Source organism: Vulpes lagopus, chromosome 2, assembly GCF_018345385.1.
Source record: "Vulpes lagopus strain Blue_001 chromosome 2, ASM1834538v1, whole genome shotgun sequence".
In the NCBI taxonomy this organism is placed as follows: Eukaryota; Metazoa; Chordata; class Mammalia; order Carnivora; family Canidae; genus Vulpes; species Vulpes lagopus.
In genome coordinates, this window is record NC_054825.1 from 126,558,611 (window position 1) to 126,582,455 (window position 23,845).

The following is a 23,845-nucleotide window of genomic DNA, read 5'->3' on the forward strand; positions in this document are numbered from 1 at the left end:
AAGGGGGGAGGAGGAGGGGTAGGATGGATGGGAGGGGGGAAGGGAGAGGAGGAGGGGGAGGATGGAGGGGGAGGGGAGAGGGGGAAGAGGGGGGAAGGGGGAGAGGGGGGAAGGGGGGAGGAGGAGGGGTAGGATGGATGAGGGAAGGGGTTGGAAGAGGGGTAGGATGGAGGGGGGAGAGAGGACGACTGGGATGGCGGGGGGGGGGGGGGGGAGAGGGAGGGGGAAGAGGGGGAGGGGGGAGGCGGAGCAGGGGGGAGGGGGGAGGGAGTGGAGGAGTAGAGAGCAGGGAGGCAGGGGGGGAGGGGAGGCGGAAGGGGGTCCGGGCCTGCGCCAGGCCACCGCCCGGATGTCCCGGCTGGTGAAGGGCCTCCAGCGACCCGGGGGCCAGAGCAGGGGTGCAGGCCCTGCCAACCGCCGCCCTCCGCAGAGGCCCCCGCCCCTCCCCCCCCCCAGCTGCAGGACTCCGTGGAGGGCCCGAATTCACCCTGAATGGCTCAGCAGCTCGCCCCGACGCCGCGGGAAGGGTGCCCTCCGGAGGTGCTCCGCTTGAGCTGTGAAGACCCAGCAAAGGGGGGGGAGGCAAGGGGGAGGACGACCTGCCCACCTGGGGCCCTGCCCCTGTCGCCATCCACCACTGCCCCAGCGGGGAGGCCACGGAAGGGCGCAGGAAGGAGCCGTGGGCAAGTCCTAGAGGAATCCAGACCAAAGCCAGTGTATTCCACGGCAGAAGAAATTTGGCATAGAAATAATTAACAGTTTGGCAAAACCACTAAGCTTTCAGATATTAGTTTTAACATGGAGGTAAAAGAAAAACCTCAAATATACTGACGCTTACTCTGAATGCAAGGCCTACATTTTTAACTTCTGCTCCTCTCAGGTTCATATCAAATAACCCACAAATAGCAGCAATGAGGCCATATCATAATGGTTTTCAAATTTCTCCAAATTACCTGGGGCACATTAACTACACAGGTGTGTTTGGGTAATTTCAAGGTTTTACTTTTTTCATACTGCACATCATAGGTGGACTTAACTCTCTAGGGGGAGGATCTCTAATTTACCCTAGAGGATAACCCCTCACAGATTCCCAGTAAATAAAGTGAAATAGGGAGCATGGTACAGTAAGAAGTAAACAAATAAGTAGAACCAGTTCCAGTTCGGAGAGTCACAGTTGTGAGCAAGTCATTTAACCTCACTTTACTAAATTTCCTCTTCTAGGAAATAGAAGATTAATTATCCCTTAAAGTGTTCTACAGTTCTAAAGTTCTACCTTTTTTTTTTTTTAAGTTCTACATTTTTAAAAATTACTTGGGGGCACCCTGGGTGGCTCAGTGGTTAAGCGCCTGCCTTCAGGCAGGTGGTGACCCCAGAGTCCCGCATCGGGCTCCCTGCATGGAGCCTGCTTCTCCCTCTGCCTGTGCCTCTGCCTCTGTGTGTGTGTCTCTCATGAATAAATAAAATCTTTAAAAAATAAATTAAAATTACTTGGCTTGGCAAATCACACAACATGATGTTGGATGAAAATGGACATGAAAACCAGATCTATGGTTTAAGCCCTACTTTGTGAAATGCATACAAACACCATTTACTTAAGTATTTTATAAGCTATGAGTAGGCTACAAAGCTAAAAAGAGCATAATATTAATAATTATATGTGAAACTGAGAATCTAGCTTTTATTATTTAAGATTCCACATTCAACAAATCATTAAAAAGGTCCAACCCCGGGGATCCCTGGGTGGCTCAGCGGTTTGGCACCTGCCTTTGGCCTGGGCATGATCCTGGGGTCCCGGATCAAGTCCCATATCGGGCTCCTGGCATGGAGCCTGCTTCTCCCTCCTCCTGTGTCTCTGCCTCTATCATAAATAAATAAATAAATCTTTAAAAAAAAAAAAAAAGGTCCAACCTCTTGAAGCCAAGCTTGACATCTGGAATCAGAGCTCTTGAGCCTCTAAATATGCCGGAAATCAGCTCTTAGAAACACCCTAGTCCAGTCTTCAGTTAGGAGGGCACTAAAGGGGTGTGAACCTTCAACCTTGTTCTTGCACAGCTATTTTTATCATCTACTCCGATTCCCCTCCTCTGCCCCACCCTTCCCCTTAAAAATCTCTTGGGAGGGGGATCCCTGGGTGGCGCAGCGGTTTAGCGCCTGCCTTTGGCCCAGGGCGCGATCCTGGAGACCCGGGATCGAGTCCCACGTCGGGCTCCCGGTGCATGGAGCCTGATTCTCCCTCTGCCTGTGTCTCTGCCTCTCTCTCTCTCTCTCTCTCTGTGTGTGACTATCATAAAAAAATAAATTAAAAAAAAAATTTTTTAAAAAATCTCTTGGGAGTAATTGAAGACAAGTAACCTAAAACTGGAATTTCTGGGATGGGATGCTTCTCAGGAAGCACTATATTTTCATCACTCTACCCACACACACACACACACACACACACACACACACACACAGAATTGAACCTCATACTTCTTTTTACAACAAAACCTCACAGCAGTACTTCAGTATTCTTTGTAAAAAATGGAAGAGCAAGGCAGGGCAGGCTATGTAGGAAAAAAGAATGATGTGGCACCTGTGGAGGTGATGTCATTACCAGCCACGGCTCTGAACTCAGGCTCTAGAAAACAAGCCGTGGCTCGGATTCCCAAGCCCATCTAACACTGTAACAACACAATCCCCCTTCCTGGCCCTAGAAAACCACACACTTGACCGCTCTGCTTAGGAAGCCCTATACTTGCAACTTCTCAGCTTTAAACATGTTGTAGAGCAGGACATCAAACACCATCAGGCCCGTCTTTGGAAAGCTAGACTTTAACTGCTCTAAGTTGTATTTACTATCTGGCAGGCCTGAAGAGGACTAACTGCTCTCCCGCCTGTAGGCAGGATAGAAGGACTCCAACCCATGACAGGCCTGATTGAAAAAAAAGAAACCACACATACCTCCCAACTCCAAATGAAGTGACGACATGGTTGCAAAAGGGGTGGGCACAGTGGGGGAATGAGGGGAGATGTCAAAAGTGAAATCTTGGGGTGCCTCGCTGGTTTGATCAGTGGAACATGTGACTCTAATTGCAGCGTTGAGTTTGAGCCCACCTTGGATGCAGAGAGAGGACTTAAGTAAAATCTTTTTTAAAAAAGGTCAAATTGACAGGTGAGCCTCAATCTTCATCCTGTAAAATGACACTAAAAAAATTCAATTCCTGGCTACTCATACAGATAGAAATAAAATACTGCTGGTAGAATGATGGTTTTTAACATAAAGCAAACACTAAGCTAGTATTAGCCACTACTGTCTTGCCCCACAGTAACAGTCCTTAAAGGGAATACTAATTCCTCAAGTCTACTTAAAGTCCAATTAATCTATAATGCACGTGAGAAGTACCTGAAATTTTAACAGCAAATTTTAACACTTCTAAGGAAAATACACACAGAGTTTTAACTTCAACACAGATGGATGGGAGAGGACCCTTTCTGGCAACCCCCATTCATGGTAGAAAAACCTCCAGTACAGAATCCCTATCCTGCCGCTCCTCCAACAAAGGCCCCTCGGAGATGGGGTATGGTACAAGAGCTTGGGGTAACAATGCCGGGCAACAGGGTTGGTGGAGTGCTACGGGAGCCCCTACCCAACCTCCTAGCTCCCCAACGCCAGACAGCCTGGTCACCTTTCCCTCCCTTTGTTGCCTCCTGCTTCCTTCTCCCTGCCCAGGAGAATGATCCAGCATAAAGGGAAACCAGACTCTGCACCTCCCAGCTTCAGTCTAAAAAGCAAGAGGCCTTGCAGGACTTTACTGCTACTAACAGCAAGGAGATGGCCAAGGAGAGTCTAAATATGTGTCTCTTTTCACTTAGATTCTAAAGGCAAAGCCAAAAATCATACTTAGATGCTAATGCTAATATTTCTTCATCTTTAAAAAATCATGAAAAGGAGGAAGACATTAGAACTCATGTCTTGCAAATCCCAAGACTGCATCTACTTGATTTTCTATACAGCTATGACCCTCAAAACCCTCTAGAAATTAATTTTCAATTCTCTATTGCTGATGATACATCCTACAGTCAACCCATCAGTGTGAAAGTCACAGAAAGCGCACTCTCCGTGACCCAAAGCACACCAGAGGTCTCTCCTCACTGCCTGGCTTTTAAAAGATCCTAGCAATGACCCAGACTCTGCTATGTCCCTGACCTATGCCCGACCGTTAAGCTGCAGAGACCCACTGTTAAGCCAGAAGCTCACCCAACACCTGAGCCATACTTTTCCCCACCACTCCACCATGGTTAAATCTTTACTAGGGAAGAAGGGAGCTGAATCCCAAACCTTCACATATATAATGCATTCCAAATCGAAATCGTTTTTATTTCTGTACTCCTACTGTTTTTATAAGGCACAGAGTCGTGAGAGAGAGTAGGTCCGTCTCTACTTAAAAAGCCAACCCCAGTCCTGCCCTCCTCACCATCTTGGTTACCCATTCCCACGGTCCCACCCTAAGCACTAGCTTTCAAACTTTTCCAAGTGTGACCCAGAGTAAAAGATTTCCTTCTCAACCCAGTTTGCAAATACAGTGTAAACACATCTAGTTTGAATAGAAACAAAGTTTTCAAATGACGGTCTGTGATCAGCTCTGATCCAGATGGAAGGCCAAATTCAGGAAGACTACGCTAAATCCAGCCCCACCCCTGGGTTCAGGGAGCCTCCCTCCAGAAGATATTCTCGGCCAGAAAAAAAGGGCACCTCTTTCGGCCCACTGCCCCTCTTCTTCCCTTTCCCAGAGGGGAAGCGTTGTGCAGGGGCCAGATCATGGCCCATCAGGCTGATCCGAAGCATCATTATTGCTGATGGAAAATTTTTCCTAGAGGGAAGCTTTTTTTAATCCACATAAAAAATTCTGCATAGCTCGGTAAGACCCTGACTCTCGTGTTTATTCTTTTTCATATTCTAAATGCCAGTCCTAGCCTTCTAAAATGATTTCTTGAAAAATCCTGCCTTAGATCTATAATCTATAATCCTGTTATCTCAATTTCCTGCATCTTGACCTTTGATGACCTCCTATCTTTCTAGCTTGATCCCTCTCCAACTCCAACAATTCTTTGACCTGAGCAGCCTGTGCCTCCATCTCTCCCCAGGCTTTGTTACCCAGCACCTCCAGCACCTCCAGCACCTCCAGCACCTCCAGCACCTCCAGCACCTCGGCCACCCTCCCAGCCTTAAACCCCAGCCCCTCTCACCTCCGGCACGCTCACACGTTCCACCTAACTCTGGCCTTACATACTTGCACCCATGCAGCAAAACAAGTTCACAGCCACAGACTTCAACCAGACAGACTCTATCTCCAGAAATCCTAGAACAGTTCCCTCATCAACCTACCACCTGTCTCCCAGACACAGATCTCACACCTCTGTAAAAAAGCAAAAGAACACAACACTACTATAGACTAAAAATATAGGACACCAGAAACTGGATCTTCCTATAGGTTCAGCCATAATCTAACTACAGTTACCCCCCAATAAAGAAAAACCTGATATTGCTTAACAATCTCAAAGTTATAAATAAAAGTTACTAGATTAAAAAAAAAAAGACTTTCCATGGCTGACTTCCAATAAGTTTAAGAGCATTTAACCACTAAAGATTAAAAGAAAAAGCATATTTACTCTCAGAAAGTGCATTTGTTTTTTTTTTAAATGTTCGCCAATATCCTCTTTAATTCTAGTACCAAAGTAGTCCACGTGCAACTCTGTCCTGCCTCTCTAATCACTGACAGGCATAACAGTTTATTGTCCAAACAGAATTTGTTCAACCATGCAAGCACCTGTGCAATCAAGCATGTTCAATTTGCAGGGGACAAGGCCAACGGCATGGGCACAGAGATGAGCTGTGATCCTGCTGGTGTGCCTTTGGCTGAAAGGCGGCTTCTCCCATAATTATCTCTATTTTTGAATCAAAACGTCTAATAAGGGCTTTCCTATAATTCAACAGAAAAACAAGACACATTATAGAGTTGCTGTTTATTCTAATGCAGGCCACTAATGGTGACACATTAGTGTCATTTAAAAAAAAAAAAAAAAAGAGTAAAAGGAGGCTGGATCTCTTGAATTCAAGGGCCAATAGAAGGAAGGCTAGGGAAACAATCTGCCTGAGGAGGCCCTAAAAGGTCACGTCCAGGATTTAACATACTGGATAGGAGCACTGTTACAGGACTTTAAGGGAAAAATCACCGCAGGACTTTAAGGGTCATTTCTATCACATTAAAACACATTTCTTCCTGGAGGGAGGGAACACACACAACTAACAGTTGAAAAAATCTAGACTAAAATCACACTGCCAGCAAACAGATTATATTCCGGCACAGGCAAAGAATACAAGCCCTCCAGAGTAAGAGCCCAGGAAGAGGACGCGAATGCCACTTGGAACTGCGGAAGTGGCCAAGGCCACAGGCTTGCCTACCAGCCGCAGTCATCCAAAATGGGAAAAAAAATAAATGCACAGTACAAACCACAGCAATATGGTCAAGCTAACATAACAATTCCTACCTTCACTCACTTAGGCTCCTTCCCCAGCACATTTGGACTTTCAAACGCCCTGTTTTTCTCCTTTAGTTTTAAGATTGCTAAACTGGTTGCTTCTCCTCCTCCTCCACCACCACCATTCAGTCATTCAACATTCAGGGAATAAAGGGCCACTATGCACCCAGCACTGTGCTAGGACATCATAACCTAGTAGGCAACACACAGAGGAAGCCAGGGATTACAAATTCACTGTAAGAAATACCTACATTAAAAAAAAAAAAAAATACCTACATAAAGCAAGTTAAGGGGGGTGAAAAGGCATAAGAACAGAGTGAGGTAAAACTGGAACCATCTCTAAAAAAATCAAGGAGTGAAGAAAGATGCATAATCCCAAGCACTTACAACAGCATCAAGATACCACTAGGAGATACAGAATTAAAAATTAAAAAATAAAACAGATACCACTAGGAGTTGCTACTTTCAACTTTTAACATTTCATCAAAATCACCAACACCTCTTAAAGTAATAAAATCCAAAAGTCAACTTCCCTAACATGGTAGTTATTCCATAAATATTGGACCTAGAGATTTCTTTTTAAGCACATCTAAAAGTTCCATTTATCCATGTATTTCAGTTTTCAGCGTACAAAGCTAATCAACACCTGACCTATAGACACGTGTGGACCTACACAGGCCACGTGCATACTCTGCTACTCAGTATAGTTGCTAGGGGCACGCAAGGACCTCCCGCCCAGTCAGATCTTTGGTGGGGATCCCTCTTCTCTGGCTTGTCTCCACCCCAAAGCAAGTGGCTCATGTACCAATGGTAACCGGCAGTCAACTTATCACGACCGGGATAATGGCAGGTCATCCTTTAAAGGTGTGACCCGGCTGGGGCTGAAGGCAGAGTCAGAAACAGCAGAGAGACACTGCAGTGGAAGGTCAACTGTGTTATTTGACTTAGGGCTGGGTGGGCAGGCAGATGGACAGCCTCTTCCTCAATCTCTCAAATAGAAAATAAAAACTTCCCTAGTTACCATGGAGTTGTTTTGCTATGAAAAAAATATCACGAAGACAGAAACTGCTCCTAGCAAGATTTGGTCTGTGCCCCACAGTAGCTCCATCAAGGTTTTCATCTTCTGCACAATGGACATTTTGGCCACATAATTCTTTGTTGTGAGGTGGTCTCCGGTGTATCCTATGATGTTTAGCAGCAACCCTAAGGTCTATGCAACAGATGCTCATACTGCGCCCTCAAACCGGAGCAATCACAAAGGCTTCCAAACGTTACCAAATGTCCCTCGGGGACCAAAAAGTAAAAATAAGTCACCCACTCACCCCCTCCCTGGTTGAAAGCAGCTGCTTTAGATTTTGAGCATCAGGCTACTGATTAAATATGCAATAAAGAAGAAAATGATATTAATGAACAGGGAAAAATATTAAGAAAAAAGTTAGGTCTTAACCAGCTATTGTCAGCATCTCCATGAAAAGCGAACAGACATCTATCCTCCACAGAAGAGAAGATCAAAACTAAGGCCAAAAAAGTAAAGAACATTTAAGCCACAATTAGTACAGGAGTGATGGAAGCTGCAATTTGGAAAAAGATTGGTGAAAACATTAAAATGAAACAAATCTATCTTCATGTCCAAACCCATTCGACAAAACAATACCACACAAAACCCCCACACACAACTTTTAACAGACCTTACATCTACAAAATGACTATGTGGTATCTGAAACGGTACCTATTTGGAAATAATCAGGAACACAGACCAGACTCCAGATCTGTCAGGCTCCGACCATCTAGCTACAGGCCAGCCCTGCCTCGGAGATTTCTCTCAACCAAAGAAGTGAATGGGGGTGCCTGGGCGGCTCAGTGGGGTTAAGTGTCTGCCTTGGGCTCAGGTCACCGTCCAGGGTCCTGGGATCCGCCCCGCATCGGGCCCCCTGCTAGGTGGGGAGGCTGCGTCTCCCTCTTCCTCTCCCTCTGCACTCTCTCTAAATAATAAAATAAAATCTTAACAACAACAAAACAAAGTAGTAAACGATTTAACCAGCGTGAGGACCTCACACTGCGAGAACCCCTCCCCGGAATCACTAGGTAGATTTCATAAACACACTTTTCACGCTGCCAAAGTGAACTACAAACACTTCTAATAAGTCAACTGAGGGGAGCGGAAAGAAAAAAATCCCTGTAAAAATACACACTCTAAATGCCAAGATTTACCGATACGTTTTCAAGGCAGGAGAAAAACGGATTACCATTCAAACCCATGGTTACAAAAGAATATAAAAGCTGGAGTTTTTTGTTTGTTTGTTTTTAGGTACGACATATGCACCACTTGTACTAACTCCAAGTATATTTCCCCAGGTTTTTAATCCAAATCACCCAAAATAACACCACTCTAAGCAGCTGAGTTTAAAAATTCACTCTATAAATTTTCTACAAAGCCTAACAATCTAGTGGGGGAGAAAAAGAGCATTTTCTCACACATACCCGGAGCCAGTCTGAAGTTGCTGTTTTTGCCTCACTGAAGTTGTTTTCTAGCCACAAGCTACTACAAATTGTTCAGACCTTTTGGCAGCAACACAGGAAACTGCCCTTTTCACCCGTTCTCCCACAAAAATGTAGTCAATTTCTAGGCAGGCCCATCTCTCAAGGCTGCTCGCTTTCTGGAGCCAAATGCACACCATTTTCATCTAGCAACATGGAAGGGCCCCAAATATTGTGCATTTTTGTGAAAACAAAACAAAGCAAAAACTGAAGGCAAGTCACCAAAGGCCTGTGGGCAAAGCTCTCCAAGCAACGAGCCTGTAAAGCGTGCTCCCCCACGGTCCCGGGGCCTCGGAAATCTTCAGGGCACTCGGCAGTCCAGCTGTTTCGGTTTTATCTGACTCGTCCAGGATGCAACAGCCCACATGTGAAGCCATTTCCTGCGCTTAATTGTCCTCGGCTTCCCACTGTCCTCAACTCGCCGTGTTTCAAATAAGCAGGTAATAAAGGCACATCTGCCTTTCGATTTAAAATAAAATCATAACCTCAGATCTTCGCTTTGAATCTGTACTTTTTCCACCATCCTAAGAATCACATAAAGGTATTTGGGCAAGCCACACAGAAGTGGTGCAAGTTTCTCTCAACTTTTTATGGGGGCATACAAATCGATCTATATTCTTCTCCTTCAAGTATGTAAGCAGGTGAGGGCAGGAGTGAGTAAGTTAAGTGAGCTGGAACATTTAATTTGTAACAGCAGGGCTGAAATTACCTTTTGAATGCAATATTAAAGAGCCTTTGAAAACCAGGATTCCTTCTAGTCCCATTTGGCTTAAAATTTCACAGGGCATTTAAAAAAAAAATCAACAAATAAAGAGTGAATGGCAAGGAGCATCTGCAGCTACTCCCCCAGTAGAGCTGGACACTACCCTGCCCGGGGAGCGTCAGATGCCAAAATGCAACCTGATGAACAATCCACAGACTGTAAAAGGAAATCGGCCCAGTATTTTCCAGGGAACGTTTACGGTCTCCAAAAATGACTTGTAACCTCAAACAAGTTCCAATATGACACAAAGGCAACTTTTCCAGAAGGGTACGATATCCAAAACTGTCCAAAAACCACGGAGACCAAAATGAGAAGCAAAGGGACCTGCATTCAATTACACACACCCATTACTTTGATTTCATAAAAGATAACCAAAAGAGTATTTTTCAGAGTCCAACATTAACAGTAACTGAAAATGTGTTAAAGTTCAGACTCCTTTTCAAAGTTATACTGAATTATTATAGCAAAATAGATCTTATAGATTATACCAGGGGAAAAAATCTGGAAGGCAAACCAAGAAATCCAAATTTAAAATTCAAACGAAAATTCCTGCCTAGTAGGTAGAGAGACCTGGCTTGCCTGGATCTAAGTACAAAAGGCACACTTTGTTATTTTAGGTAATCTTCCCGATTTAAATAGATTAGCTGCACAGGGAGTGAGTGCTAATTGCAAACATGCCTTCATTCACCGCCTGCATTAGCTGATAACAAACCAAACCATCTTCCGTCTCCATAAGCAAAGCGCGCTATCAGAGAGGCTTCACATCATAGCTTATCAGCTCATCAGCACCTTCAATGTACACACAACTGTGAATATTATGAGAAAGTGTCTACGGAGGGCACAGGACGAAGTGGCCTCCTCGTTGGGAGAGTCACTGTGTAGGTAGAGGAAGCGCCGTACACAGCGCAGCACCGGCAAGGTGACAGCCTGGAGGACGCTCAGCAGAGAAGCGGAGCCTGTCCTTGCTCACCTGTCCACATCTTCGCACGACTTAACTTTCGAACAAGTAAACAGCATCAAGGAATGGCTGCCCCAAGGTTATCCAGAGGTCTGGCACGGAAAGTCAGAGCATCCTCAAGTTCAAACACATGGGTTTTCTGGCCCGCGGCAGAGAAAAATAGGGTTGGGCAAATGTCCTGCAGATTTGAGCTAAGTAGGCAGCCAAGGCCTCTGTTTACTCCTGCTACATGTTTCACTTTCTCACACGTTAGGAAGCCCATCTTAAAGTGCGGTTGGACTTTTCTAAATAGCAGAGGAGTGGAAAATGCAGAGTCAGGCACCGATTTCTGTCACTCCTCATCCCACTTCCACCCCATATTCAATCTGTATTTATTGTGCAGGTACTATATTTAAAAAAAAAAAAAAAGAAAAGAAAACAAGGCACACAACTGACAGAAAGATAAAGAGCTCACAGATATATTTGTTACCAAGTGGGTTAGGTGTGCATCTGTATACACACCCAATAAACGTGCTGAGGGGGTTTTGTTTGCTGTTTGTGCAGTTTTTGAAATATCTCTACGCGGTTTACGTTATAGAGGCAAGAGCACTGAAGGCCCTTCACGTGTCTCAACGAAAACCTCGACCCATGTGGCTTCAACCAAGCCAGCGGTTTCTTGCAGACGGTCCCAGCTCCGACACACCTGCATCCGGGTGCCGGGAAGGGCGAGGAGGGCAGCGCTCACGCTGCTGCCGGGGGCTGAGCGATCCGCAGCCCGTGGTGGGGCACAGCTTCCCTACGAGGACTCTGTCCACGTCCCAGCTGTCTCACATACTTGTGTGAGATCATGGGATCCTTCCTGATTTACTCTTATTTTCTCCTACGTTTTTTCCAGTGAAATCCTTCCAGGAATGTTAGAATCATGTCTTTAAATGAGTTCACTAGTAAAAAGAATGTGTGAAATAATGCTTACTAGGAGACTTAACAGAAAACCAGTTGCAGCACACATCCGACTGTGGAGTATTCAAATCCTTCCAAGGGGCACGGGGGCGGCTCAGGGGTTGAGCGTCTGCCTTCAGCCCAGGTCGTGATCCCGGGTCCCGGGCTCGAGTCCTGCATCGGGCTCCCTGAAGGGAGCCTGCTTCTCCCTCTCTCTGCTCACGCTCTCTGTGTCTCTCTCAAATAAATAAATTTTTAAAAGTTGTTGGGAAAAAAAAAAAACTATAAAACCACTATGAAAAGAACTATAAATCAGAAAGTTCAAGTACTGCCACTCTGAGTAAGAATAAAAATCCTGCAGGCCTAATACCTCAGAAATTAGAATAATTAAATGAAGATATAAATGAGTATGTTTTACAAAGTGCTTTAAGTTTTTTACATTATACCGCTGCTCAAGGAACAGCTCTGGTTTTAATATCCCCAGTAAATAAGACACTGTCAGGAATAAAATAAGCAATGAACTAACATTGGCTGAATTTTAAAAATCCATTTTTAGGCTTCCAGAAAATTCACCGATGAGCAGAAATATTTGCCAAGGTGTGCATCTCTCTCAGTGGCTGTAGCTGATGACGCTGTTTTGCATAGTTTCAATGTTTTCATTTTCTTTATAAGTATTATCCCCACATTCATAGTCTTCTACATTTTTAGTTCAAGATTAATTTTTTTTCAGATCTGTGGTCATATATGTATTTCTATGTAATTCATATATGCAGGTCATTCTCTTTAACTCCCATACAGTACTCCACCATAAAATAAACTTCCTTTTTCCCAATTGAAGGATAGTGTTTCTGCTATTTTGCTATTAAGATAGCTCAGTGATCACTGCTTCCGTTCTCCCTTGCAGAGGTGCAGGAGTCTCGAGGGTAGGTATCTAGTGGAATGCTGGCCGGGGAGGTATGGTCAATTTTACCTGATACTACCAAAATGTTCCCCAAGATTCTTGTACCAATATCTAGTCTCACTAAAAGTGAATACAAATAACAATTTTTCTACACCTTCCTCAACACTTGATGTTTTTAGATCTCTATTAAGATGGTTATGGAAAGTCTCTTATAATTTGCATTTCCTAACTATTAATGAGATTCATATGTTTCCTGGCCACTGGGGTTTCCAGTTCTGTGAACTGCCTACAATTATCCTCAATTTTTCTATCAGTCTGTCCTTCTTATTGATTTATAGGAGTTGCTCCTATCACCTAGATTTTAATCCTTATAGGATACGGGCTATTGTCAGTAATCCTCTCTTGAAAAGCCACCTACAATGGCTAGAATAGACCCAAGTCATTTTTTTCTCATTTGACTACAAGTATGGGAGTAGATGATTCATGGCTGATGCCTCTAGTCAAGAACATCATCACGGAACTAGCCTTGTATGCTCCTGCCCATCATCTCGAATATGTAGCTTCAACTTCTTCACTGCAACAAAGCTGCTGCAGTTCTAAACTTGATTCCCGCATTGCAGGCAAGAAGGGAAACAAGGAAAGACAAAGACCAGACCCCGTATTCAGAAAGCAAAGCTTCTCCAGAAATTCTTAGCTTACCTGGTCTCAATGCTCACCACCTCTGAAGGACACCAAAGCAGACCGCCACTGTTAAATGGGCACAAAATAAGGTCGTGTTTGTAAAGATAGGAAGGCAATTAACAATGTCTTTCAAACATTCATTACACTCTCCACCAATTTGAGCCTTTTCTTCCCAATGTAGTATATTTTCTTGTTGTACGGAAGTTTAAGAGTCAAATTTCTCAATCTTTTCCTTTATCATTTGTATTATCTGTGTTCCCTACTCCCCAACAATGTTCATATTTTCATCTAAAAATTTTAAAGATTGGCTTTATACCCTTAACACTATTTTGCATGTATAGTGAATTTTTGCACCTGGTATGAAGTGAGGAATGAAATTTCATTTTTTCCCATATGCTTCTTTAATAGGTCATCTTTCCCTACTGATTTAAACTACCATCTTTATAACATAACAAGTTTCCTTATTTTAGTTTAAATCAAGTTTTTGGGCTCATATTGGTTTATATCAAGTACAGTGGTCTAATTACCTGGATTTGCAACATTTTAGTAAGTTTGATATGTGTGGTATGGCAAGTCTTCCCAACTTGTTGGGAAAACCAAAAATTATTTTGGCTACTCTTGGACACACGCTCATTGACATATGGATTTTAGGATGAACTGTTCCATAAAAACCCTGCTTTGGTTTTTAATGGGTTTTCACTGAAATTATAGATGTATCTTAGGAAAACTGGTATCCTCACAATATCAAGCATTCAATAACAAACAGCTCTCCATTTATTCAGCCCTTCTTTTACATCTTCAATGTTCTGTAATTTATCCACAAAGATTTCACACCTTATTAGATTTGTTCCTATGAAACAGAATTTCTACACCATTAGAAACCAGAAATAAGATCTTCTTTACATAGCATTTTTAATTGGGTATCCCATGATTCACTTGGGTTTTGCAGAATATTCTGTAACTGTGAAAAAATAATTTTCATCCCTCCTTTCTAATACTTAATGCTCATTTCTTGTCACACTGTACTGACAAATTTCAAGAACCACATAAAAATGACAAAAAGTGGTATTTTTTTATTTTGACTTTAAGAATATGCTATCATCATACTGTTAAGTGTAACATTAGATATTAATTTAAAAAAACATTACTTACTGTATCAAGTAACTATACAGATTTCTATTTTAGTGAGCATTTTCATGAATATTAAAATTTCATTAAATGGCTCATCTAGCAAAATAATTACGTTTTCCCTACAATTGCCAATAATAAAATCTATTAAAGGAAACTGGGATCCCTGGGTGGTGCAGCGGTTTGGCGCCTGCCTTTGGCCCAGGGCGCGATCCTGGAGACCCGGGATCGAATCCCACATCAGGCTCCCGGTGCCTGGAGCCTGCTTCTCCCTCCGCCTGTGTCTCTGCCTCTCTCTCTCTCTCTCTGTGACTATCATAAATAAATAAAAAAATTAAAAAAAAAAAAAAAAAGGAAACTGAAACGGTCTGTTATTCCTACATTCTTGAAATGAACTCCATTTGGTTATAAAAGACTTTTTTGGGGGGGGGTTATTGGGTTCTTACCTATAATTATGAGTGACATTAGCCTATCATTTTGTTTTCTTTTTACCCCCACTATTCTGATCAGTATCTGTTTTCAGCATTATGTTGGCCTTCAAATTTTAAGAAGAATGCTTTAATACAGTTCTACATTCTGGAACCATAAAGGAATGTTCTGTTCCATGATAGTATAAAAACATTTTCCGAGAGGAGGGGGCAAGATGGCGGAAGAGCAGGGTCTCCAAGTCACCTGTCCTCAACAAATTACCTAGAAAACCTTCCAATCATCCTGAAAATCTACGAATTCGGCCTGAGATTTAAAGAGAGACCAGCCGGAACGCCACAGTGAGAAGAGTTCGCGCTTCTATCAAGGTAGGAAGACGGGGAAAAAAGAAATAAAGAAACAAAAGGCCTCCAAGGGGGAGGGGCCCCGCGCGGAGCCGGGCTGAGGCCGGGGGAGTGTCCCCAGGACAGGAGAGCCCCGTCCCGGAGGAGCAGGAGCTGCACCAACCTTCCCGGGGGAAAGGCCTCCCGGGGAATTGGAGCAGGATCCCCAGAAAGGCGGGGATGCCCTCGGGCTCCCTGGGACAGTAACAGAGGAACTGCGCCCCGGAGAGTGCGCCGAGCTCCCTAAGGGCTGCAGCGCTCGGCGGGACCCGGAGCAGCTCGGAGGGGCTCGGGCGGCGGCTCCGCGGAGGGGGCTGCGGGGCGGGAGCGCGAATCCAACAGCGCAGGCCCCGGAGCACAGGGCGCCGGGACACAGCCCAGGATCCGGCCTCCCCCCGGGACAGGCAGAGGCCGGGAGGACCCAGGACAGCAAGGAAGCTCCTGCATGGAACTGAGCAGATCAGCGGCCCCGCCCCAGATCCTCCAGGCCCTGCAGAGGGAGAGCCCCGGAGCTACTGCGGGAGCTGACTCCAGGGTCCCAGAGCTGCCCCCGCCACTGTGGCTTCCTCCCGGGGCCTCACGGGGTGAACAACCCCCACTGAGCCCTGCACCAGGCAGGGGCAGAGCAGCTCCCCCAAGTGCTAACACCTGAGAATCAGCACACCAGGCCCCTCCCCCAGAAGACCAGTTCCAAGGGAAGTCAAGGGACTTAAAGTACACAGAATCAGAAGATACTCCCCCGTGTTTTTTTGTTTTTGTTTTTGTTTTTTTTGTGTGTGTGTGTTTGTTTTGTTTTGTGTTTTTTTCTCTTTCTTCTTGATTTCTGATTGCTTCCCCCACCCCCACCCCTTTTTTTTTCTTTTTTCTCCTTTCTTTCTTTTTCTTCTCTTTTTCCCCTTTTTTTCTTCTTTCTCTTTTTTCTTTTTCTCTTTTCTTTCCTTCTCTCTCTTTTTCTCCTTTTCCCAATACAACTTGTTTTTGGCCACTCTGCACTGAGCAAAATGACTAGAAGGAAAACCTCACCTCAAAAAAAAGAATCAGAAACAGCCCACTCTCCCACAGAGTTACAAAATATGGATTACAATTCAATGTCAGAAAGCCAATTCAGAAGCACTATTTTACAGCTACTGGTGGCTCTAGAAAAAACCATAAGGACTCAAGAGACTTCATGACTGCAGAATTTAGATCCAATCAGGCAGAAATTAAAAATCAATTAAATGAGATGCAATCCAAGCTAGAAGTCCTAACGACGAGGGTTAACGAGGTGGAAGAACGAGTGAGTGACATAGAAGACAAGTTGATGGCAAAGAGGGAAACTGAGGAAAAAAGAGACAAGCAATTAAAAGATCATGAGGATAGATTAAGGGAAATAAATGACAGCCTGAGGAAGAAAAACCTACGTTTAATTGGGGTTCCTGAGGGCACCGAAAGGGACAGAGGGCCAGAATATGTATTTGAACAAATCCTAGCTGAAAACTTTCCTAATCTGGGAAGGGAAACAGGCATTCAGATCCAGGAAATAGAGAGATCCCCCCCTAAAATCAACAAAAACCGTTCAACACCTCGACATTTAATAGTGAAGCTTGCAAATTCCAAAAACAAGGAGAAGATCCTTAAAGCAGCAAGAGAAAAAAAAGTCCCTGACTTTTATGGGGAGGAATATTAGGGTAACAGCAGACCTCTCCACAGAGACCTGGCAGGCCAGAAAGGGCTGGCAGGATATATTCAGGGTCCTAAATGAAAAGAACATGCAACCAAGAATACTTTACCCAGCAAGGCTTTCATTCAAAATGGAAGGAGAGATAAAGAGCTTCCAAGACAGGCAGGAACTGAAAGAATATGTAACCTCCAAACCAGCTCTGCAAGAAATTTTAAGGGGGACTCTTAAAATTCCCCTTTAAGAAGAAGTTCAGTGGAACAATCCACAAAAACAAGGACTGAATAGATATGATGACACTAAACTCATATCTATCAATAGTAACTCTGAACGTGAACGGGCTTAATGACCCCATCAAAAGGCGCAGGGTTTCAGACTGGATAAAAAAGCAGGACCCATCTATTTGCTGTCTACAAGAGACTCATTTTAGACAGAAGGACACCTACAACCTGAAAATAAAAGGTTGGAGAACCATTTACCATTCAAATGGTCCTCAAAAGAAAGCAGGGGTTGCCATCCTTATATCAGATAAATTAAAATTTACCCCAAAGACTATAGTGAGAGATGAAGAGGGACACTATCTCATACTCAAAGGATCTATCCAACAAGAGGACTTAACAATCCTCAATATATATGCCCCGAATGTGGGAGCTGCCAAATATTTAAACCAATTAATAACCAAACTGAAGAAATACCTTAGATAATAATACACTTATACTTGGTGACTTCAATCTAGCTCTTTCTACCCTGATAGGTCTTCTAAGCACAACATCTCCAAAGAAACGAGAGCTTTAAATGATACAAGGACCAGATGGATTTCACAGATATCTACAGAACTTTACATCCAAACTCAACTGAATACACATTCTTCTCAAGTGCACATGGAACTTTCTCCAGAATAGACCACATACTGGGTCACAAATCGGGTCTGAACCGATACCAAAAGATCGGGATAGTCCCCTGTATATTCTCAGACCATAATGCCTTGAAATTAGAACTTAATCACAACAAGAAGTTTGGAAGGACCACAAACACGTGGAGGTTAAGGACCATCCTGCTAAAAGATGAAAAGGTCAACCAGGAAATTAAGGAAGAATTAAAAAGATTCATGGAAACTAATGAGAATGAAGATACAACCGTTCAAAATCTTTGGGATGCAGCAAAAGCAGTCCTGAGGGGGAAATACATCGCAATACAAGCATCCATTCAAAAACTGGAAAGATCTCAAATTCAAAAGCTCACCTTACACATAAAGGAACTAGAGAAAAAGCAACAAATAGACCCCACCCCCAGCAGAAGAAGACAGTTAATTAAAATTCGAGCAGAACTCAATGATATCGAGACCAAAAGAACTGTGGAACAGATCAACAGAACCAGGAGTTGGTTCTTTGAAAGAATTAATAAGATAGATAAACCATTAGTCAACCTTATTAAAAAGAAGAGAGAGAAGACTCAAATTAATAAAATCATGAATGAGAAAGGGGACATCACTACCAACACCAAGGAAATACAAACGATTTTAAAAACATATTATGAACAGCTGTACGCCAATAAATTAGGAAATCTAGAAGAAATGGACGCATTCCTGGAAAGCCACAAACTACCAAAACTGGAGCAGGAAGAAATAGAAAACCTGAACAGGCCAATAACCAGGGAGGAAATTGAAGCAGTCATCAAAAACCTCCCAAGACACAAGAGTCCAGGGCCAGATGGCTTCCCAGGGGAATTCTATCAAACGTTTAAAGAAGAAATCATACCTATTCTACTAAAGCTGTTTGGAAAGATAGAAAGAGATGGAGTACTTCCAAATTTGTTCTATGAGGCCAGCATCACCTTAATTCCGAAACCAGACAAAGACCCCACCAAAAAGGAGAATTACAGACCAATATCCCTGATGAACATGGATGCAAAAATTCTCAACAAGATACTAGCCAATAGGATGCAACAACACATTAAGAAAATTATCCACCATGACCAAGTAGGATTTATCCCCGGGACACAAGGCTGGTTCAACACTCGTAAAACCATCAATGTGATTCATCATATCAGCAAGAGAAAAACCAAGAACCATATGATCCTCTCATTAGATGCAGAGAAAGCATTTGACAAAATACAGCATCCATTCCTGATCAAAACCCTTCAGAGTGTTGGGATAGAGGGAACTTTCCTCGACATCTTAAAAGCCATTTACGAAAAGCCCACAGCAAATATCATTCTCAATGGGGAAGCACTGGGAGCCTTTCCCCTAAGATCAGGAACAAGACAGGGATGTCCACTCTCACCACTGCTGTTCAACATAGTTCTGGAAGTCCTCGCCTCAGCAATCAGACAACAAAAAGACATTAAAGGCATTCAAATTGGCAAAGAAGAAGTCAAACTCTCCCTCTTCGCCAATGACATGATACTCTACATAGAAAACCCAAAAGCCTCCACCCCAAGATTGCTAGAACTCATACAGCAATTTGGTAGCGTGGCAGGATACAAAATCAATGCCCAGAAATCAATGGCATTTCTATACACTAACAATGAGACTGAAGAAAGAGAAATTAAGGAGTCAATCCCATTTACAATTGCACCCAAAAGCATAAGATACCTAGGAATAAACCTAACCAAAGAGGTAAAAGATCTATACCCTAAAAACTATAGAACACTTCTGAAAGAAATTGAGGAAGACACAAAGAGATGGAAAAATATTCCATGCTCATGGATTGGCAGAATTAATATTGTAAAAATGTCAATGTTACCCAGGGCAATTTATACGTTTAATGCAATCCCTATCAAAATACCATGGACTTTCTTCAGAGAGTTAGAACAAATTATTTTAAGATTTGTGTGGAATCAGAAAAGACCCCGAATAGCCAGGGGAATTTTAAAAAAGAAAACCATAGCTGGGGGCATCACAATGCCAGATTTCAGGTTGTACTACAAAGCTGTGGTCATCAAGACAGTGTGGTACTGGCACAAAAACAGACACATAGATCAATGGAACAGAATAGAGAACCCAGAAGTGGACCCTGAAATGTACGGTCATCTAATATTTGATAAAGGAGGAAAGACTATCCATTGGAAGAAAGACAGTCTCTTCAATAAATGGTGCTGGGAAAATTGGACATCCACATGCAGAAGAATGAAACTGGACCACTCTCTTTCACCATACACAAAGATAAACTCAAAATGGATGAGAGATCTAAATGTGAGACAAGATTCCATCAAAATCCTAGAGGAGAACACAGGCAACACCCTTTTGAACTTGGCCACAGTAACTTCTTGCAAGATACATCCACGAAGGCAAAAGAAACAAAAGCAAAAATGAACTATTGGGACTTCATCAAGATAAGAAGCTTTTGCACAGCAAAGGATACAGTCAACAAAACTAAAAGACAACCTACAGAATGGGAGAAGATATTTGTAAATGACATATCAGATAAAGGGCTAGTTTCCAAAATCTATAAAGAACTTATTAAACTCAACACCAAAGAAACAAACAATCCAATCATGAAATGGGCAAAAGACATGAAGAGAAATCTCACAGAGGAAGACATGGACATGGCCAACAAGCACATGAGAAAATGCTCTGCATCACTTGCCATCAGGGAAATACAAATCAAAACCACAATGAGATACCACCTCACACCAGTGAGAATGGGGAAAATTAACAAGGCAGGAAACAACAAATGTTGGAGAGGATGCGGAGAAAAGGGAACCCTCTTATACTGTTGGTGGGAATGTGAACTGGTGCAGCCACTCTGGAAAACTGTGTGGAGGTTCCTCAAAGAGTTAAAAATAGACCTGCCCTACGACCCAGCAATTGCACTGTTGGGGATTTACCCCAAAGATTCAGATGCAATGAAACGCCGGGACACCTGCACCCCGATGTTTCTATCAGCAATGGCCACAATAGCCAAACTGTGGAAGGAGCCTCGGTGTCCATCGAAAGATGAATGGATAAAGAAGATGTGGTTTATGTATACAATGGAATATTACTCAGCAATTAGAAACGACAAATACCCACCATTTGCTTCAAAGTGGATGGAACTGGAGGGTATTATGCTGAGTGAAATAAGTCAATCGGAGAAGGACAAACAGTGTATGTTCTCATTCATTTGGGGAATATGAATAATAGTGAAAGGGAATATAAAGAAAGGGAAAAGAAATGTTGGGAAATATCAGGAAGGGAGACAGAACATAAAGACTCCTAACTCTGGGAAATGAACTAGGGGTGGTGGAAGGGGAGGAGGGCGGGTGTTGGAGGGGAATGGGTGACGGGCACTGAGGTGGACACTTGACGGGATGAGCACTGGGTGTTTTTCTGTATGTTGGTAAATTGAACACCAATAAAAGTTAATTAAAAAAATAAATAAATAAATAAATAAAAAATAAAAACAGTAAAAAAAAAAAAAAAAACATTTTCCTACAATGGAGGCCCAGTAACTCATATTTTTTCATGTTCTCTATGATTATTAACTTCCAAGATTTTCTTCTGAAGGAAAACATTTATATTTTCCTGGGAATGTTTCTATTTTGCTGATTCATTTCTAAATTATTATTAAAGGTCTATCTTTACAATGTTTCCTGTACATTGTACAGGAAAAAAAAAATAAAATTTTTTCCTCACTTTTTCTGTATAAAAAAATGTATAAAACCTGTATAAAACCTGTATAAAATGTAAAATGTATAAAATGTAAAATGTATAAAAATGTACAAAAATGTATAAATTTTTTCATTTTTTCTGTATAAAAAATGTATAAAACCTGTATAAAATGTAAAATGTATAAAATGTAAAATGTATAAAAATGTATAAAATGTATAAAACCTGTATAAAAATACAGGTTTATCCTTTATCTAGTGACTTCCATCCCCCCCTTCTCCGCCCAATACAAAATTATTACATTTTTTCTCTTCCAATTTTTGTTCAAGTCACTGACTCCCTCTTCCTTACTTACTGGGGCTTATTCTTCATTCTCTTTCTACTGTCTTAAATGTAACGTTCATTTCCATTTTTTTTTCATTAGACAGTAATTTAAAGCTGTGGATGTCAGGGCACCTGGCTGGCTCAATTGGTCGAACATAGTACTCTGGATCTCAGGGTTGTGAGTTTGAGCCCCATTGTGAAGGGAAAGTTTACTTTAAAAAAAATAAAGAAATAAAATAAAGCTATGAGTGTCTAGTTACAGTTCCTGCAGCCTCTCTCAACTTTTGCCATGTAGATTCTCCCTGTTACTGTGTTGTAAGCAATCTGTAATTCTAGCTCCCATAATGGATGGTTTCCTGTCCCTTCCTGTTACACACGTTCCAAGAGGCTCCGGTCACCGGAGTCATCCACAACTGAATGGAATGACAGTAAAAAGACCAATGAATGGATTTTCCATGCTAAGTATCAACAGTATATTTGGTGAGAGATGCAAGTCAACAATTTAGGCTCTAAGAAAGCCCATCCCGGAGGATTACAACCCCAACTGTTGAGTTATCTGCTGGAGTTTCCCAGGACCCCCAGCCCTTCACTCACTGTGCTGCTCATGCTCTCAGAACTTTTTTTTTTTTTTTTAAGATCGTATTTATTTATTCACGAGAGACACAGAGAGAGAGGCAGAGACACAGGCAGGGGGAGAAGCAGGCTCCATGCAGGGAGCCCAACCGATGCGGGATCCCAGGATCACACCCTGAGCTGAAGAAGGCAGACGCTCAACGGCTGAGCCACCCAGGCGTCCCTGGGAACAATTCTTTTTTTTTTTTTTTCAATTCTTAAGCACACTTTTACTCCTCCCTCTCTCATCACAGGGTCTGGTGGTGCTGGAATCCTGCCACAGTGACTCATCCAGAAGATTACCATCGCAGCACGCGGTCATATCTCAAGATTGGAGCCCTTTCTATGTAATATGCTGGGGGTTCCGGTGTTAAAAACTACAGCAAATAAGAATCACTGAAAAATATTTAAAAACCCTGCACAGACTAAAGAACCACACCCCAACACCCTCCTGAGCAAAACCGTGGCCAAAAACACCAACTGGTACATAACAGAAAAATCAATTAGGAAAGTAAGGATGGTACATACCCAAATACATGGCAACATTTTTTTTTCTAAAAAAAAAAAAAAAAGGCAAAACCTCAGGAAAGAGGAAATGCTCTTTAAAAAATGTCAATAGTAACAAGAGTAGTAAGAGCACTAGCCAACACTTCCCCAACAGTTCTTATGGATTCTGCTAAGAGTTCTCGCATATATTTAAACCAAACTTTAATTTTTTTCTTGCATAACTTAATCCTTACAAAGACCCTATGAAATAGACATTTCATAGATGATGAGGGTAAGGCACACAACCACTCAACCCAAGCATTCTGGCTCCAGTAGTGACCCTGATGACTACACTTTATACCACCAAAATACTCCATACTTTTTACTATATCCTACAGATAATTCTTGATCTGCTTCATATTTAAATCTTTGTAGTTATCAGAGGGAACAGTCTCTTAATTGCTTTATTTTTTTAATAATTTACTAACATGCTTGCATTCAAAGCCTGGCTCGACCAATTAGCTGCCATGCAAGTGATTTAATCTCCTTTCCTCTGTTTCTTCATCTTCGACATAAAAACCACTGATGGCACCGATCTCATAAACGTGTGGCTTAATACCCGGAAGTGTTGAGGTTGTATTACAATACCTGTCCTGGTGAGCAATCTATGTTAGCTGTCACTGCGAGAACAGTGTAATCACCAGGATCAGCCACTGTCTCCAGGGGGGATTTCCCTCTAATTATAAATAATATTACACGGGGCGCGTGGGCGGCACAGTCGGTTAAGCAACCACCCCTGGGTTCCAGCGCAGGTCATGAGATCTAGCCCTGCGTCTGGCTCCGGGCTCAGCGGGAAGTCGGCTTGAGAGTCTCTCGCCCTCTCCCTCTGCCCCTGCTGCTCATGCTTGCTTGCTCTCTCTCAAATAAATAAATATTTTAAAGAATAATATATGAATAATATCA

General features: G+C 42.7%; 2 protein-coding genes across 3 annotated transcripts in view; one reads left to right on the top strand and one right to left on the bottom strand.

Annotated features, from left to right (window-relative positions):
* Positions 1-23,845, bottom strand: part of EPB41L2 (erythrocyte membrane protein band 4.1 like 2) — a 202,136-nt gene that overhangs the window by 147,331 nt on the left and 30,960 nt on the right. Inside the window, exon 2 of one of the 2 annotated variants that reach the window (XM_041739363.1) lies at positions 13,297-13,344. The exons of the other annotated variant lie outside the window; for it this stretch is intronic. The gene's annotated coding sequence lies outside the window, so the exon portion shown is untranslated. The remainder of the gene's footprint in view (positions 1-13,296; positions 13,345-23,845) is intronic. 2 annotated transcript variants of the gene reach the window in all.
* The window catches only part of LOC121478165 (basic proline-rich protein-like), a 42,062-nt gene continuing 31,280 nt past the window's right edge, over positions 13,064-23,845 (top strand). Inside the window, exon 1 of the mRNA XM_041733054.1 lies at positions 13,064-13,255. Coding sequence (XP_041588988.1) covers positions 13,064-13,255 — 192 coding nt within the window. The remainder of the gene's footprint in view (positions 13,256-23,845) is intronic.